Consider the following 15,588-nt stretch of genomic DNA (forward strand, 5'->3'; position numbering starts at 1 on the left):
GAATTCTTTTTATTCTTCCGATGTTCTATCACAGAAGAATATTGTCATCGAACATAAACTATCATGCATGCGTTTTGAACTTTATGTGAATATATAAGAGCATTGCCGTAATATTGATATTCAGTATTTGTTAATTGTACACTTGTATAATCGTTTCGCTGGTTAGTGTCATTTTGGTGTTCGAGCAGTTTAGTGAGTAAAATCGATTTATATATTTGAACCTTAAACTCATCTTTCGAGTATAAAAGTTAATAAAACGTTAAAAAGATCAAACAAAAATCACTACATGCACTTGACCATTAACACTCCTCTACAGTCCCAATCAATAGATACTTGGTCGAAAGCACTGACCAACTATCAGTCATGGACCAATCGGAGAAGCTCAAGTTGAGGCAAGAGAAACTTGCCAAATGGAAGAAACAGAAACAAGAGCAATCACAACAGCAGCCGCCTCCACAACAAGCGAAGGATGGATCTCTAGCGAATGAACGGCTTAAGCGATTGGAAGCTTGGAAAAAGAAGAAAGAGAAAGAGAAGGAGAAACAGGTCCATCAAATTAAGAAGAATGCGCCAGATCAAAGCCAAAGCTCTACATCGAAATCTAAGAAAAAGACCAGGAATTCTAAGAAGCGTTCTGCTTTTGGGCTAAGCGACGATGAATCCAACGACGAATTACCCATACCAAAGATATTCAAACCCAATGATGACGAAGTCGAACAGGAAGTATCAACTAATGAAACTGGAGATATTGAGTCTGATTCTGACCCGTTAGAAGAGTATATACAACAATTGAATAAACGGAACAATGGACAATCAACAGCGATAAGCATACCTATAGAAGAGGATGGATCGGATACACCATCTTCAGTGGAGGAAGATGAGGAAAGCGATGATGATAATAATTTTGGAGAGTTTTCTTCGCTGAATAAAAACAAGAAAAGAATTAAACCAATTGACTATTCTCAAGTATCTGATTTAATTGTGTTGAATAAGAGTTTATATCGAGAACCAAATGAACTAAGCATGATGTCAGAAAAGGAGGTAGGAGAGCTCCGAATGTCGATGGACAATATAAAGGTCTATGGAAAAGACTGTCCTAAACCTGTTACGAAATGGTCACAACTTGGCCTTTCTTCAGACATTATGGAGCTTATAACGGAAGAATTACAGTTTGTGACGTTAACACCAATTCAAAGCCAAGCAATTCCTGCGATTATGTTAGGACGGGATGTGATTGGTATTTCGAAAACTGGTTCAGGGAAAACTATTGCCTTCTTGCTTCCGTTAGTGCGACAGATTAAGGCACAGCCTCCGTTAAGGCCTGGAGAAACTGGTCCCATAGGATTAATATTGACTCCAACGAGAGAATTGGCTGTACAAATTCAAGAAGAGATGTTAAAATTCTCAAAGGGATCTAACATCAGTAGCATATGTTGTGTCGGAGGATCTGAGTTGAAGCAACAAATAGCCCAGGTGAAAAAAGGCGTTGACGTTATTGTAGCAACCCCAGGGAGATTTATAGACCTAATGACCTTGAACTCAGGACACTTGCTTTCACCAACCCGTATCTCATTTGTTGTCATGGATGAAGCCGACAGATTATTTGACCTTGGGTTTGGGCCTCAAGTTAAACAAATAATGGGTTGTATCAGACCCGATAAGCAATGTGTTTTGTTTAGCGCCACATTCCCAACCAAACTAAAAAAGTTTGCTTCTCATACGCTAAATGACCCAATTCAGATTTCAATTAATTCCAAATCTTTAATAAACGACAATATCGAACAGCGGGTCCAAATATTCGACGAAGAACATGTCAAATTCGAGTTCTTACTAAAGAAACTCTCTGACAGATTTATTTTACACCAAGACGAGGATGAAAAGACCATAATCTTTGTTTCTAGCCAGCAATTATGCGATTTGCTGTATGACGAACTTTTGCTCAACGGAATTACTACATTCGCAATCCATGCAGGTAAACCATCGGCCGAAAGATTACAGAACTTACAAAAGTTCAAAGATACTCCGAATGGTATTTTGATATGTACAGAAGTCTTATCGAGAGGATTAAATGTCCCGGAGGTGTCCCTAGTCATAGTATACAATGCTGCCAAAACTGTTGCACAGTATGTACATACTGTCGGAAGGACTGGTCGCGGCATAAACAATGGTGTAGCTTTGACATTCCTTATGGTTGATGAACTAGCTTCAGCTTATATTCTAGTGAAGTGCATGAAAGAAAAAGAGCTAAGCTCTTTGCCAATGGAAGTTTACCAGAAGCTCAAGGAGATGAACGATGAGTTTTCGAAGGGATTAAAGACAGGGAAATATAGACTTATTCAAGGTTTTGGTGGAAAAGGGTTAGAACATTTAGACGAATTGAATGAGTCTAAACACTCCCAAGAATTACGCGAATATAGTGCTGAACAAAATGATGAAGATGATACACAACAAGAAGATCGTACATTAACTAAACTAGAATATGTCAGAGGTAAGAAGGAAGAAGGCAATAACGTGACATACTACGCACATATCAACATAAATGACCTTCCTCAACTCGCAAGATGGGAGGCTACTAAGACAGAGACAATATCTAGTATAAAACAAGAAACGGGCTGTAACTTCGAAAATAAAGGTAGATTTTATCCAGAAGGGCATGCACCACAATCAGATGCGGATGAACCTAAATTAACCCTAATTGTAGAGAGTAATAACGAAACAGATATTTCACTAGCGTTGGAGCTATTAGAGGTAAAAGTTAAAGAAGGTGTACATAAGATGGCCATTAAAGACATGCAATCCGGTAAATATCGTATATAATCATTCGTAACATTCGTCACTGAGATTATTTCTGCGCAATCTCCATCACATGGGCTTTTCTTGATTTTGCACGTTCTTGAGCCAACTTCTTGCTTAATTCACTCTTAGCATTAGCTGCCTCCAGCTTAGCTGCCCTTTCCTCTGCTGCAATTCGTGCGGCTTCTCTAGGCGACAGTTTTGGCTCACTGTTTGGGCCACCGGTTCTTGTTCCTGCTTCTGCTACCGGTCTTCCCTTATTCGAGGCTTTTCTGTTATTGTTATTCGATTGTGGTCCAGGATTATTTGAAGCACCCAATGGCTTGCCCTCGTTCTTACTTACTTTACTACCACATAGGCCCATCTGAACTGATGCACAGAATCAGTTAAAGATCCTCCGCTATCGTAACTAATTCTACTGTTAAACTTTTGTGCCTTTGCGTACAATTCCGAGTTCTGGTTTAAATAAAGGTTTAAAATATTAGATAAGTGCTTAAAAACTTTGTACAGAAACAAAGAAACAGAGGGACAGAAATTCAGTCAGTCATAATTAAACAAAAGGGTGACCAATAACGGAATAACAACTAAAGTATTGAAACTAATGAAGATAGTTTATATTTAACTGGAAAAAAAAAGCTGCATTAAAATTAATCATAAAGATACCTATCCTAGTACCTAATCTATATGTAAAAATAACATATACTCAAAGACATGAATATATATTTACAAGTCACAAAAACATCAAATCGAACACGGGAACTAAAATAGAGGTATACCCGTGTATAATTAATTGCGTGCGAATGCATTTAAGTGAATGTTTGTAAGAGTGTTTTTAAGTGCTTGAAAAAATATGAATGTTGTTGTAGTTGAAATTAAAGCTTAAGAAAAATGTCGATAAACTCTATCGACTATTTTTTATGTCTATCAATGTTTCAATTGGAAATTCGTTAGTGGTGGGACGTACATAGAGGATACATCCAACGAGTTTAGGATTGGCAAATACTGAACAGCGACTTCGAAGTTGGAAGCGATACCAGTTGTTATACGTGAATATTGTTTAGCGTCTCTGCAGTAGCCTCCGTAACGTTTGACTAGTTTATAGTAGAGAAGAACTCTGTCATCTTTATCTTGTTCACTGCTGCTACTGTTGTTGGCACCAGTTAAAGTTTGGGGCTGTCCGTTACCAGTCGAACAAGGTTCATTAAAGTCATCAAAGGCACCACTGGCGTTAGCGGCTTCCAAGGCTGGGTTGTAGGAGTCCTGTCTAGTCATACCGAAACCTGCAGAACCATTAGCCGAGATATTTTTCTTATTTGCTTGGAAATCCTTTTCAGCGTATGTAACAGTGGCATCTCTCAAAGCAGCCCAGTCAGCGTTAGCGATGTAAGTTTGGCCGATTTGGTCTGCCTTCTTAATAAGTTGGATCCATCTGTCAGTGATAACCTCATTAGAGACATCGATACTTCCCATAGCCTTTAAGATGATACGGTAGGTGACAATGGTCTTTGGAATGTGGTATAGTTCGTAAAGTTTTTCCAAAGACTCAATGATATTCTTGTCCTTCCACACGGTACACTTGGTCAAGATAATGTTTAGGAAAGGCTCATCGATGGCCTTCATGTCATTATAGGCGTTGATGAGTTCCTTTAAGTGTTCCAAGCCGGCAACCTTATCGTTGACATAGTTCTCAAAAAAGATGGAAATGAACTTGGAGTTCAAGGAGGAGGAGATACCGTGAGACACCTTTTGGCCGTAGTATCTAGTTGCTTTGACCCAAACGTCAACAACTTCGTTAAAGTCGTGGGTTTGATCCCAAATATTCTGAATTAACTGCTTGACAGAAGATACTTGCAAGTTGATCTTGTAAGGCATTTCCTTGCTCAAGGCCCTCTCGAAGAAGCTCTTGGCGACGAACAAATCCTTACACTCACCAATGAAAGCCAAATGGGTACCGGTCAAGGCAGCATATGGAGAAGCTGCAGATCCTTCTGCAGTGCACATTTCTTGGAAGAGAGCCAATGCGTGTTCGTTTTCGTTAGCAGCTAATGAGGTCTTGATCATACCCAAGATAAGGTTGGGGCTAGGTCCTTGTCTGTGAGGCACTATGTTAGCGGACTTTTCGTACAAAGTCTTGATTTCGTCGAAAGAGGTACCGTTCTCGTATAGCAAGGGGAGAACAACACCGACAACGTTAGGATACATGAATGGCTTCACGATATCCTTATTATCCGAGTTCACTGCAGATCTCCAGATGTTCAAAGTTTCCTCATACAGTAGCAACTCCTTGAAAGAAGATAGTAGGTGGGAGGCACCGTGTTCCGTTACTCCGACACGTCCGCCCAGAATATCTGCTGAGATCTCTCTTAACGACTCGCACAAGTAGTTGGTCATCTCCTTGTGGAAAGATTGCGAGTCATAATCCGGTTTCTTATTCATACTGGTCAACTGCGTACGGTTAATCTTCAAAGCAATATGTAGCAACTGAATCACACGGCTAGCACGCATAGCGGTCAAATCGTTCATAGACGTCAAGTCCCGGTAAAGATTCATAGCAGTGTTCACAGAATCCCAAAACATGTTGGTGTGTTCCGTGTATCTACCATCGCCTTGACGAGCCATCGACGCTTCCAACCCTCTGGCCAGACAGTCATCCAAGGCATTCAACTTCGCATAGTTAGCTGACTTCTTGAAGTTATCGAACTTAATATTCTTCCTCAAATTACGCACCTTCTTGACATTCCTTTCAATTACCTCATTGCTCTCGAACCCTTTTGATGAACTTCTATCCGATGGAGATTTCAATCCAGCTGCTGCTGCAGCTGCGGCCGCAGGATCCTGGCTCGCATTGATATCTAACGCCACAGCACTATTAAAACGAAACTGCGAGTTCAGTGAGTTTCTCGACGCAGAAACAAACTGGTTGGGCACTTGCACCCTAGTCTTTAGAGTCTGCTGTTGAACAAGTCTGAACATACTTCGTATTTAAAGTTTCACACACTATCTTTGTTCACAGTATGACACAATATTGATACAATATAGCACAAATATAATATATCCGATGTATTTATCAGCCTGTAAAACCACTTCTCGAAGCTTAAAAACGGTATATATCCTGTATTGAACTTAGACTAACTCTGCTTTTGCTTAGTTATATAGTATTAATTAAAATATCAATCGATGTGTCAATGCTAGAAAAAAAAGTATCATCAGATGGTTGGAAAAGAAAAGGAAAAGAAGAAGAAAAAAAAAAAGCGAGAGAGAGAGAGGGAACACGATTACCCGGACTTCCCAACAGACAGAAAGACAGACAGACTTTCTTTCGAACGGAAAACTGGAAACGAACGGTTGGTTTCTCGAGGAGAAAAGAGTTTCCAAACGAAGCTATACGACCGAAGAGAGGCTTTCAAATAAACTTCCAGTTTTTTTTTTTAATTACTTGTATCTTAGTTATTATTCTATGCTCTTCGGCTGTGCTCTGTTTCTCCGTTTTTCCGTTATTCGTCAGCTTCCATTAATTTTTTTTCTTCTTTCTAGCGGGAATCTCGGGGTTAGCCGTGACAGCCAGCCAACACAAGCCAGAAATCATGTGATTCCGGGTACTCCGGGGGGGAGGGGCGCAAGCGATCAATCGAGCGAGAGAGCCAGCCAGCCAGCCAGCCGGCGAGCCGGCTATATGCCGGGTAACAAGGGGTAACAATGGGAAACACCGGGTAACAGATGCAAGCCTTGATCTTTTTTTTTTTTTTTTTTTTTTTTTAATTTCCATTTTTCCAATATTTTGGGGGGCACGGTTTTTGGGGGCCACATTCTCCCCCCGAAACGTGTTTTGCGGGCCAGGGCCACAGCCAGGGCAGATTTTTTGTTGACAAAGCCCAAACGTAAACAAACAGGTTTCACCAAGTTTTAAGTATTTCTTGATCAAAACTTCTTGATCAGACATGGATTGAGTAATTGTTCAGATATAGTGTATAGGGCGATTGATTGGCTTGGAGATAGATAATCAAGCAGATACCCAAGCTTGTATAATACCATGTCGAGAATCAACAAAGATATATTCACGCTTTTTGATAAGCAGGCCAAAGGGTCCATTAGCAAAGTTCAAGTTGGAGACTACTTGAGAGCGATTGGATACAACCCAACAAATGCTCTAGTGGAGGAGATTGTGGCTAATTCTGGGGACGAGGTTACGTTGAGTGATTTGGAGAGTCTTGTGAAGAATAACGAGGAGAAATTGGAGCAAACTACACAGGGCAAAGTAGAAGATTTTGTGAAGGCGTTCCAGGTGTTCGACAAGGACGGCACGGGCAAGGTGACCCCTGGTGACATTAGATACTTGTTGACTGGTCTAGGGGAGAGACTTACGGATGAAGAAGTTGACGAATTGATGAAGGGTATCGAGATAGATTCCGATGGGTTGATCGATTACAAGAAGTTCGTGGAAGATGTTTTGAGACAGTGAGAAGATATCCCGTATATATATACATACATATACATATATAAAGTTTGTTTAATACCCGTTTCCGTCCTCTGGAGTGCTTAGAATGGGCATGAAGTTGCCTATTATCATCATAGGCAAGCCGAACGCGTCTCTCTTTAGGGTCCAGAGACAGCGACATTTTATCACTGTGCCCTTGATCGGGGTCAACAAGTTGCACACCCGCATTGTTTCCGCACCTTTAAAGTCCTGGTAGGCCACACGTGTGAAGGTCTTGAAGTATTCCATCACTGTATCGTCGTCCATCAACTCTACCATGAACGTCATCTTGTTGAGCAGCTCGAGCCGGTTCCAGCCTGTGAGCAACGAGAACTCGTCGTTCACGTAGCTGATTTGTCCGTTACGCCTCCACACACAAGTCGGCGTCCCTAACTGGGAAATGAACTTGTCATACTCTAAAAGCGTCCGTTGGTGTGTTTTTTCCATAAATATCATGTCCTCATCAGTCAAGTCGATCGTGCTAGCAATAAAAATTGGCCGGAGTTCAGCAAGATACCGGCACATCTCCACGAGCTCCGTCTTGCCGAACCTCCGTTTCAAGTACCGCAACAACGCATGGAACCCCGTGGTGCTCGGGAAAGCCGTCTGCACCAAGGAGTATATTTCAGAAGGGGTCGTAAATCGTAGCGTGTGCGGCACATCTATGTCATGTGGGATGTCTCTCATCTCGGGAGGCTCTACCTCGAGAGCATACGAAAGGTTCGGTACCTGTCGGGAATCATGCACCTCCGGGAATGTGTTGTGAAAGTTCAAGTAGTACTGATTTATGGTCTTGTCGAACTTAGTGACGTGTGACGTCAACGCTCCAATTGCTGCTCTCTTAAAGTCAAGGGTTCCGTCCATGCTCTTTTGAGGTTCCAATGGGAAGTGCATCGTATATAGTCGCGAGTGTATCGACATGGGGTCCGTATTCAGAAGCCAGCTAGACTCTGGCCCAAATAACGTCGAGTATATCGCCTTCACGTCCCCTCTAATCTGGTTCATCTGTTTCGCTCGCAACCGAAACGACAACTGCAACTCATTTTCCGCATCTGTGCTCTGTGGGTCCCTGTGGTTTAGCGGACTGGGCGTTTGTTCCAATGGATTAGAGTACAGAAAGTTCACCGGGATCTTGTTGAATAGTGAGTCGCCATGGATGATATCCGAAAGGATCGAATACTCCGAATCTGCTGCATTCGACAAAAACCTCGGTTTATGCGCTATCTGACCGTTACTGAGCGTATGCTGCGTCTCAGGATTATTTTGACCGTTGCCAAATGACTCCATACCCATCGCTGGTTCCACCTTGGCTTTCTTTTCCACGGAAACAGCCTGCGATTTACTCGACCTCAGCACACTTGGAAGTTGATCTTCAGGCACATCTTGGAGATACTTCACTCGTTTTCTTGGTGCATCGACACAGCTATCCTGAAGCCCTTTCTTAACACACCGGCTACACGGCCTCCCCTCGTTGCACGTCACATGGGACTTGGCACAGTGCACGCACGCTACTGCCACTTTCCTTTTTGATACCATGTACGCCGATTAAGCTTTCAATTAAGCTTCGTAATACAACTAGACTAATCAATCCTCTTTACTTTACTAACCAAATATAATCTCCTCTCCTCTACTCTAAAACCACTACCGCTGCACGACTACACTCACCCTCGCCCATATACTAAACCTTACCCCAATATTGTATATTCTTTTTATATTCTTTTGTCATTTATACACACTTACTGAAGACTAGAGCTTTAGATGTCCGATACAGAGTGGAGACCTAAATCTAAACTCTAAGAAACCGGAAAAACCCTTAAAACCCACTTTTCTTGGGGAACTTCTACTTAAATGCAACAAAATAAACCTCTTCCCTAGTGCTCTAACCTTACTCCAACTCTTCCCCCCACCAACACTCGATACCACATCCACTTTCTTGCTCTACACTGGGCCAGGCTTGCTACTTCACACCTCATACATAGCACACAACCTAATTGACAGCTTACACATCACGTGACCACATCGAACTTTCCCTGCCCAAAAAATTTTAACGTTTTGTCTCTTGATGAATCAGAAAGAGTTTCAACATATATGATGTGATGAAGCGCATCACGGTTTTAAAAGCAGGTTTAGCTTAGTATTTAGTTGTTGTTGTAAGGGTTTTTGATAATCATTTTATAGGCCGTTATAGAAAATATTGTTTTATTAAACAGTGAAAGGGAACATATAGCACGATGTCATCTGATTTATTGAATAAATTCTCTGCTTTATCTATTGCAGAACCAACCTTGACCCAAGAACAAAAGGGTTTGCAAGCACAATGGGACTCTGTTGCGAAGTCTGGTAATGTTCAAGGTAGCATTGACGAGTTGAACCTACATTTGAGAGACCACAGTTTTGTTTTGGGTACTGCTAAGCCAAGCGTGAGCGACGTTTTGTTGTTCGAACATGTTTTGCCAGTGGTTAAGGAAATCACTCATTCTTCGAAGGATGTGAAGGGCAACTACGCCAAGTACAGACACGTTTTGAGATGGGCCCAATACCTAGACTCTCTGTTACAATTGGATGACTTGAAGTTGAACTTGGACTTGGATCTTCCTCGTGAAGTGATCGAGAAGAAGAAGAAGGAAGCCTCTGGCGAGGGTGCTGCTGCTGCTCCAGCAGGTGACAAGAAGGACAAGAAGGAGAAGAAGGAGAAGAAGGACAAGGGTGGTGACAGCAAGCAGCCAAGAGGTAAGCCAGACGAAGAGACTTTGAAGAAGTTGAGAGAGGAGGCCAAGGCCAAGAAGGCTGCTAAGAAGGCTGCCAACGCACAACAAGAACAAGCCAAGGCTCAAGAGCAAGCCAAGATCTCTGCTGGTGTCATTGACTTCCGTGTTGGTTTCATCCAAAAGGCTATCAAGCACCCAGATGCCGACTCCTTATACGTTTCCACCATCGATGTTGGTGACGAAGAGGGCCCAAGAACCGTTTGTTCTGGTTTGGTCAAGTACTTCCCATTGGAAGCCATGCAAGAGCGTTACGTTGTTGTTGTATGCAACTTGAAGCCAGTGAACATGAGAGGTATCAAGTCTACTGCCATGGTTTTGTGTGGTTCTGACGAAAACAGCGTTGAGTTTGTCGAGCCACCTGCTGGATCCAAGGCCGGTGACAAGGTATTCTTTGAAGGTTTCGGCGACGAAGAGCCTCTAAAACAATTGAACCCAAAGAAGAAGATCTGGGAGCAATTGCAACCACACTTCACCACTAACGAGCAACTTGAGGTTATTTTCAAGGATGATGAGGACAAGGACCACCCAGTTAGAAAGCTAACAAACAAGAACGGCGATGTGTTCAAGGTCGCTTCCATTTCTAACGCTTGTGTTCGTTAGACAACAACACACACACTTAAAATCAATTAAGTAACCTGCAATTAATTAACTATCATTACGTGTATATCTATCTATCCAAAATACCTATACAAGTCAAATCATACTACTACTCTTTCCTAATGTCTATTATCCTGCTCCTGCTCCTGCTCCTGCTCCTGCTCTTGCCCCGGCTCACAGCACCTCGAGCTTCATATAGTTGTCGCTATTGTCCCATTGAAATTCGACCAAGGGCTCAAAATTGTCAATGCTGGGGGACGGAATAGCAGTGAGATCAAGTATCAACAAATTTTGCTCGATCTCCATCCGTAGAAGCTTGTAAATGTTCTCGTTAGCCATCGTCGTGGGCACGTACTGATTCATCAGTCTGCGCAGCTGCATCAATGCGTGACGGCTCGAGCACTTGCTCCGACAAACCTCTGCCAGTACCGGGAAATCCATCTCCGTGACGCTCTGCAACGAAGAAACCCACTCTAGCATCGCATCCCCACTATTGTCAAGCCCCTGCGCATACATAAGGAACACAATCGCACTCTGGAACCTTCTCGGAAGCGTCTCCAAATGGTGCATCCAGTAATCCGAATCTGACCCGAAACGGTTCCCAACCATTTTCACCGGGAAACTCGTCTCGCTGACAACATTCTTCAACTTGTGTTCAAACTCACCAAAAAACCCGGGCTCGTTCAAACACCAATTCCCATCAACTATGCTCCCCTGGCCCTGGCACTTGCCCCAAAACTCATCAAAACTCCAGCTTCCACCATTCTCTCCTCCATTACGCACCAAACTGACACTGAATTTCGCAAATGGACCCACTTGCAACATCCCATCATTTTCACTTTCACCACTCTGCTCTAACCTCTCCAAAAACTCCGAAAGACGTTCCTCTACATATTTCGCATCGTGAACCACCTTCCCACCGTCAGTCTTATGTACACACCCAATGCAATTGTCGTACACCTTGAACCTTCTTGCGCTAATAGTAAAACTCGCACTCTCAGAAACCGGATTGTCGCACTTGAGCTCTGTCACTTGCTTAAACTTCCGTTTGGACATCCTCCGTTCCATACCAGACCCACCACATCCGGACACAGCTCCAAGCCCATCCTCTCGCGCAACAAACATGTTCTCAGGCAGCCAACTCAACCTAACGTCGTAGCAACACTCGTCTCCATGCTTCAAGCAAAGCGAGCACACCGGTTTCTGCTCATCGCACCGTCTTTTCTTATATCTACAGGCCCAGCACCCGGTGAAATTCCTATCTTTGGAAGCCATTGACATCGAAATACTACTACTTATTATTATACCTTGATACCTTGGTACCTTGATTCCTTGGTACCTTGCTATACCCTGCTATGCCCTGCCATACTCTTCTACTACTACTACATACACAACTATATCCTACATATATACTGCCAAAACTGAACTTCCATATCAATCTCGCGCCCAATCTCATCAGCTGAGACTCTAATGAACCCTGGCAGGACTCGTACCGATTCCACGTACCGTATCGAACACCTATGTACCATTGTGCGTGTCATTCTCTATGGTCCCTTGTGTGCGTCTGAATTTATTCTCCATCTCTGCGCTTTGCGGTATGCGCTTAAGTGCAGTCCCTGGCAATTCGGGGAGGGCAGGGAAAAACCAATCCAGGTCAGGTGACCGGCAATCCGCGCCAGAAAAACCCGTCAGTTAAAAAACCAGGAAAGAACACCCACACATTCGCGCCAGGTCCAAAAAACACCAATTGGAGACCTGGAAGCGTGAAAACTGCAAAAAACCAAAAAAAATATGAGAGAGAGTGTTATTATTATATATATGTGGCATTGGCCAAGTGCAAATGCTTAGTAAAGAGGGGAGCAGACAAGAAGAGAGAGAGAAAGAGAGACAGAAACAAAGAGAGTACATCAGCAATGCTTGCTAGAACAGTATATAGATCGGGCATGAGACCATTGGGCCTAGGCCCAAGCGTTGGGCTGCGCTTCGCGCAGCTAAGACTGCAATCTTCCACCAGTAGTAGTTCCACGATCAGCCATATCTCCAATCTGCAGGAGTTTGAAACGGCTATGAAACAGCAGAATATCTCGGTAGTGGACTTCTTCGCAACATGGTGCGGGCCCTGTAAGATGGTGGCCCCTCACTTGCAGAAGCTCAGCGAGAAGTACCCGGACGTGAAGTTCTACAAGGTGGATGTGGATGAGTCTCCGGACATTGCCGGAGCTTTGGGAGTTTCTGCGATGCCTACGTTTATGCTATTTAGAGAGGGCAAAGGGTTGGGCAAGATTGTTGGTGCGGACCCTAGAGGCGTGGAGGAAGCTGTGAAGCACTTTCGCAAGTTGCATGGGTCGTCGTCGTCGTCGTCATAAGGTGTGTGCATGCCATTAGTTATGTATGTATGTATGTATGTGATTTTTTTTTTTTTTTGATTTCATTTTCTTTCCCTTCGTATGTAGAAATGTGTATGCAAGTAATGGATAGCTCATCGCATCAGGATTTTTCATTGAAAAGAGTGAATTGGAAGAAGACTGGGCTGGCTGGGTTGCATCGATAAAGGGAGCTAGCGGTGGAATAGGGTGGTATAGGGTGGTATAGGAAACGGGATACGCTCTCTATAGCAGGATACATAACCCAAGCAAGACATTGTGCAAAGAATGTCGATTCCATTTCGCACAAAGATGGCCGCTTTGTTGGCCAAAACCGGACCAGAACAGATATACGCATACAAGCCGGGGAAACTGATCACAGTGGGGTCATACGCGCTATCGCTGACTTTTGCGTTGTATGGGGCATCGTTTGCAGACTGGTCGTTGGCTACGTCGAATGATTTGTACAAGAAGGAGTCCGAGCTGCCCGAGGAAGCGAAGAAAGAGCTCAAATGGTACGAGAACGCTAGTTTGTTGTTTTTGGGCAGATCTGTGGGAACCACGCTGCTTTCGGTCATACCGTTCACGCTAGCCGCCGCAGCGCTATACATGCCCACGAGGATCGTGACGAAACTCCATTATATCCCGGACCAGATTCCCAAGTGCAAGGTGACGACGCGGTCGTTGTTCGGCAGATCGAAGGAGACAGTGCTGCCATTGAGGAGTTTAAGACGTAATGAGAAGACCAGGGTGTTCACCGGTGTTGGTGAGCAAGGTGTGGAGGACCGGGGCTCGTTTTCCTTCTTCTTAACGGACAAGGATGGGTCTCTTTTCAACAAGTTTTACATTGTGAACAGATCTGGTAAGTTCTGGGGCTCCGACGGCAGGTTCATCGACGCTCTATTTGGCGGAGAGTCCATCACAGATCTCGAGTTGAAGCAGTTCAAGGGCAAAAAACCGGACTACGAGAAGAACGAGCAGAAGTTGGAACAGCTCATCCAGCAGGAGGTTTCTAGACCTAGACTAAAGAGCAGCAAGAACGTGAAGAATATCATCATGAATTCCAAGGCTTCAACATCGGAAAAGACTCACCAAAAAAAACACTGAAACACCCCCGCCCTTCTTCTCACACGTATATATATATATACGTACATCTATTATTACTTATTTTTGTAAATCCTGTAAATATGCCGGTATATGTTCAGTTCACAACCAGCCGCACAGTTGTAACACGTAATCGAAAAACAACGCAACAGAGAAGAGCATACCCGTCTTGATGTTGCTTTGGAACCACTTCCAGCAATTGGCTGGGTCATCCAAATCAACCCTTTTGATCATATCAAACAACCTATATGCAAATATACCCATCCCGCAAAGGAACCCAGGCCCCAATAACAGCCCACTGTTCAAACCAGCCAATCCTAGCGCACCCATTTGAACCACACCGAGAGAGGTACACACTTTCTTCGTGTTCTGGCCCCACGCCAAGGCTGTGGACTTTATACCCGCCTTGATGTCGAATTTCTTGTCCTGATGCGCATATATCGTATCATATATCATACACCACAAGTACGTGCTAACATACAACGGAACCATTGTCGACCAATCCATGATACCCATAGCTGGGAATCCCAATAGAGACCCCCAGTTGAAACACGCAGAAAGAGCCGCCTGTGGGTAATACGTGAACCTCTTGAACAAAGGATACGTGAACACAATGGGCAAAGACGCTAGTCCGAGGTACCAACAATCAGCCGGCAATTGCGCAAGAATCCCCATACCTAAAGCCGTTTGTGCCCCCAAGAACGCTACTGCTTTCCCCGGAGAAACCCTCCCGCTCGCAATTGGCCTCTCAACAGATCTGATCACCTTGTTGTCGAGGTTTCTGTCGCACAAGTCGTTGATCGTACACCCTGCTCCTCTCATAATCACTGCACCAACACCAAACAACCCCAACATCCACAAAGTACTGCCAAGAGGCGCGTGCGTCTCAATAGCAGCAATCGTGATAGCCCACGTACATGGAATGTACAACAACCACGTCCCCACTGGCTTTTCAAGCCTCATTAGTTCTGCATATGGAATCCATTTAGCTGGTAACTTGGACACATATGGGCCCAAACCCTTCAACCTGGCCTCTCGAGCCTCTTGTAACTCCTTCTCCGTAAAAACAGCAGGCGCACTACCACCAGAACTACCGCTTTTAACACTCTGGAAACGTGCTAACTGATACTGAAAACCCGTAGATCTGTATCCAGACCCTAGTGTCTTCACACCGCATTTAATACTGTTACGAAAACTACTTCTCACCAACCCATTGAGCATTAGCATCCTGGCAAAACTCTAAAAGCGCCTCTAGAATGTACAACCGCTTCTGAAATTCGCCCTTTCGACATGTTTTTGCCCACCAAAGGCATACCAAACTCTGTTAACTAACGTACATATGTTTATAAAGATTGCATTAGCCTAGCCTATAGCGTCGATCGATGCACATACCCATAGTACGGCTACCGGACCTCTGCAGAAACGAAAAAAAAAAAAAAAAAAAATTATTTCCAAACACAAATCACGTGATACACAATAACCGGGTAAC

The 15,588-nt window shown here is 43.7% G+C and overlaps 8 protein-coding genes across 8 annotated transcripts; 4 read left to right on the forward strand and 4 right to left on the reverse strand.

The window, feature by feature from the left end:
* Positions 1 to 363: 363 nt before the first annotated feature.
* On the forward strand, positions 364 to 2,817 carry PRP5 (DEAD-box RNA helicase PRP5; the record flags this gene model as incomplete). Its single annotated transcript, XM_022817844.1, has 1 exon — positions 364 to 2,817. The coding sequence occupies one exon, from the start codon at positions 364 to 366 to the stop codon at positions 2,815 to 2,817; it is 2,454 nt and encodes an 817-aa protein (XP_022674570.1).
* A 25-nt stretch (positions 2,818 to 2,842) lies between these two features.
* KLMA_20238 (uncharacterized protein) lies at positions 2,843 to 3,157 on the reverse strand (the record flags this gene model as incomplete). The annotated part of the gene is made up of 1 exon (XM_022817845.1): positions 2,843 to 3,157. The coding sequence occupies one exon, from the start codon at positions 3,155 to 3,157 to the stop codon at positions 2,843 to 2,845; it is 315 nt and encodes a 104-aa protein (XP_022674571.1).
* A 560-nt stretch (positions 3,158 to 3,717) lies between these two features.
* On the reverse strand, positions 3,718 to 5,766 carry RMD9 (uncharacterized protein; the record flags this gene model as incomplete). Its single annotated transcript, XM_022817846.1, has 1 exon — positions 3,718 to 5,766. The coding sequence occupies one exon, from the start codon at positions 5,764 to 5,766 to the stop codon at positions 3,718 to 3,720; it is 2,049 nt and encodes a 682-aa protein (XP_022674572.1).
* Positions 5,767 to 6,823: 1,057 nt separating this feature from the next.
* MLC1 (Mlc1p) lies at positions 6,824 to 7,252 on the forward strand (the record flags this gene model as incomplete). The annotated part of the gene is made up of 1 exon (XM_022817847.1): positions 6,824 to 7,252. The coding sequence occupies one exon, from the start codon at positions 6,824 to 6,826 to the stop codon at positions 7,250 to 7,252; it is 429 nt and encodes a 142-aa protein (XP_022674573.1).
* A 48-nt stretch (positions 7,253 to 7,300) lies between these two features.
* ERT1 (Ert1p) lies at positions 7,301 to 8,803 on the reverse strand (the record flags this gene model as incomplete). The annotated part of the gene is made up of 1 exon (XM_022817848.1): positions 7,301 to 8,803. One exon carries the CDS (start codon positions 8,801 to 8,803, stop codon positions 7,301 to 7,303), a length of 1,503 nt encoding a protein of 500 aa, XP_022674574.1.
* Positions 8,804 to 9,498: 695 nt separating this feature from the next.
* Positions 9,499 to 10,635, forward strand: ARC1 (Arc1p; the record flags this gene model as incomplete). The annotated part of the gene is made up of 1 exon (XM_022817849.1): positions 9,499 to 10,635. One exon carries the CDS (start codon positions 9,499 to 9,501, stop codon positions 10,633 to 10,635), a length of 1,137 nt encoding a protein of 378 aa, XP_022674575.1.
* Positions 10,636 to 12,545: 1,910 nt separating this feature from the next.
* On the forward strand, positions 12,546 to 12,998 carry TRX3 (Trx3p; the record flags this gene model as incomplete). Its single annotated transcript, XM_022817850.1, has 1 exon — positions 12,546 to 12,998. The coding sequence occupies one exon, from the start codon at positions 12,546 to 12,548 to the stop codon at positions 12,996 to 12,998; it is 453 nt and encodes a 150-aa protein (XP_022674576.1).
* Positions 12,999 to 14,201: 1,203 nt separating this feature from the next.
* On the reverse strand, positions 14,202 to 15,326 carry COQ2 (4-hydroxybenzoate octaprenyltransferase; the record flags this gene model as incomplete). Its single annotated transcript, XM_022817851.1, has 1 exon — positions 14,202 to 15,326. One exon carries the CDS (start codon positions 15,324 to 15,326, stop codon positions 14,202 to 14,204), a length of 1,125 nt encoding a protein of 374 aa, XP_022674577.1.
* Between the last annotated feature and the right edge of the window lie 262 nt (positions 15,327 to 15,588).

The sequence above is a fragment of the Kluyveromyces marxianus genome, chromosome 2 (genome assembly GCF_001417885.1).
Source record: "Kluyveromyces marxianus DMKU3-1042 DNA, complete genome, chromosome 2".
Lineage (NCBI taxonomy): Eukaryota > Fungi > Ascomycota > Saccharomycetes > Saccharomycetales > Saccharomycetaceae > Kluyveromyces > Kluyveromyces marxianus.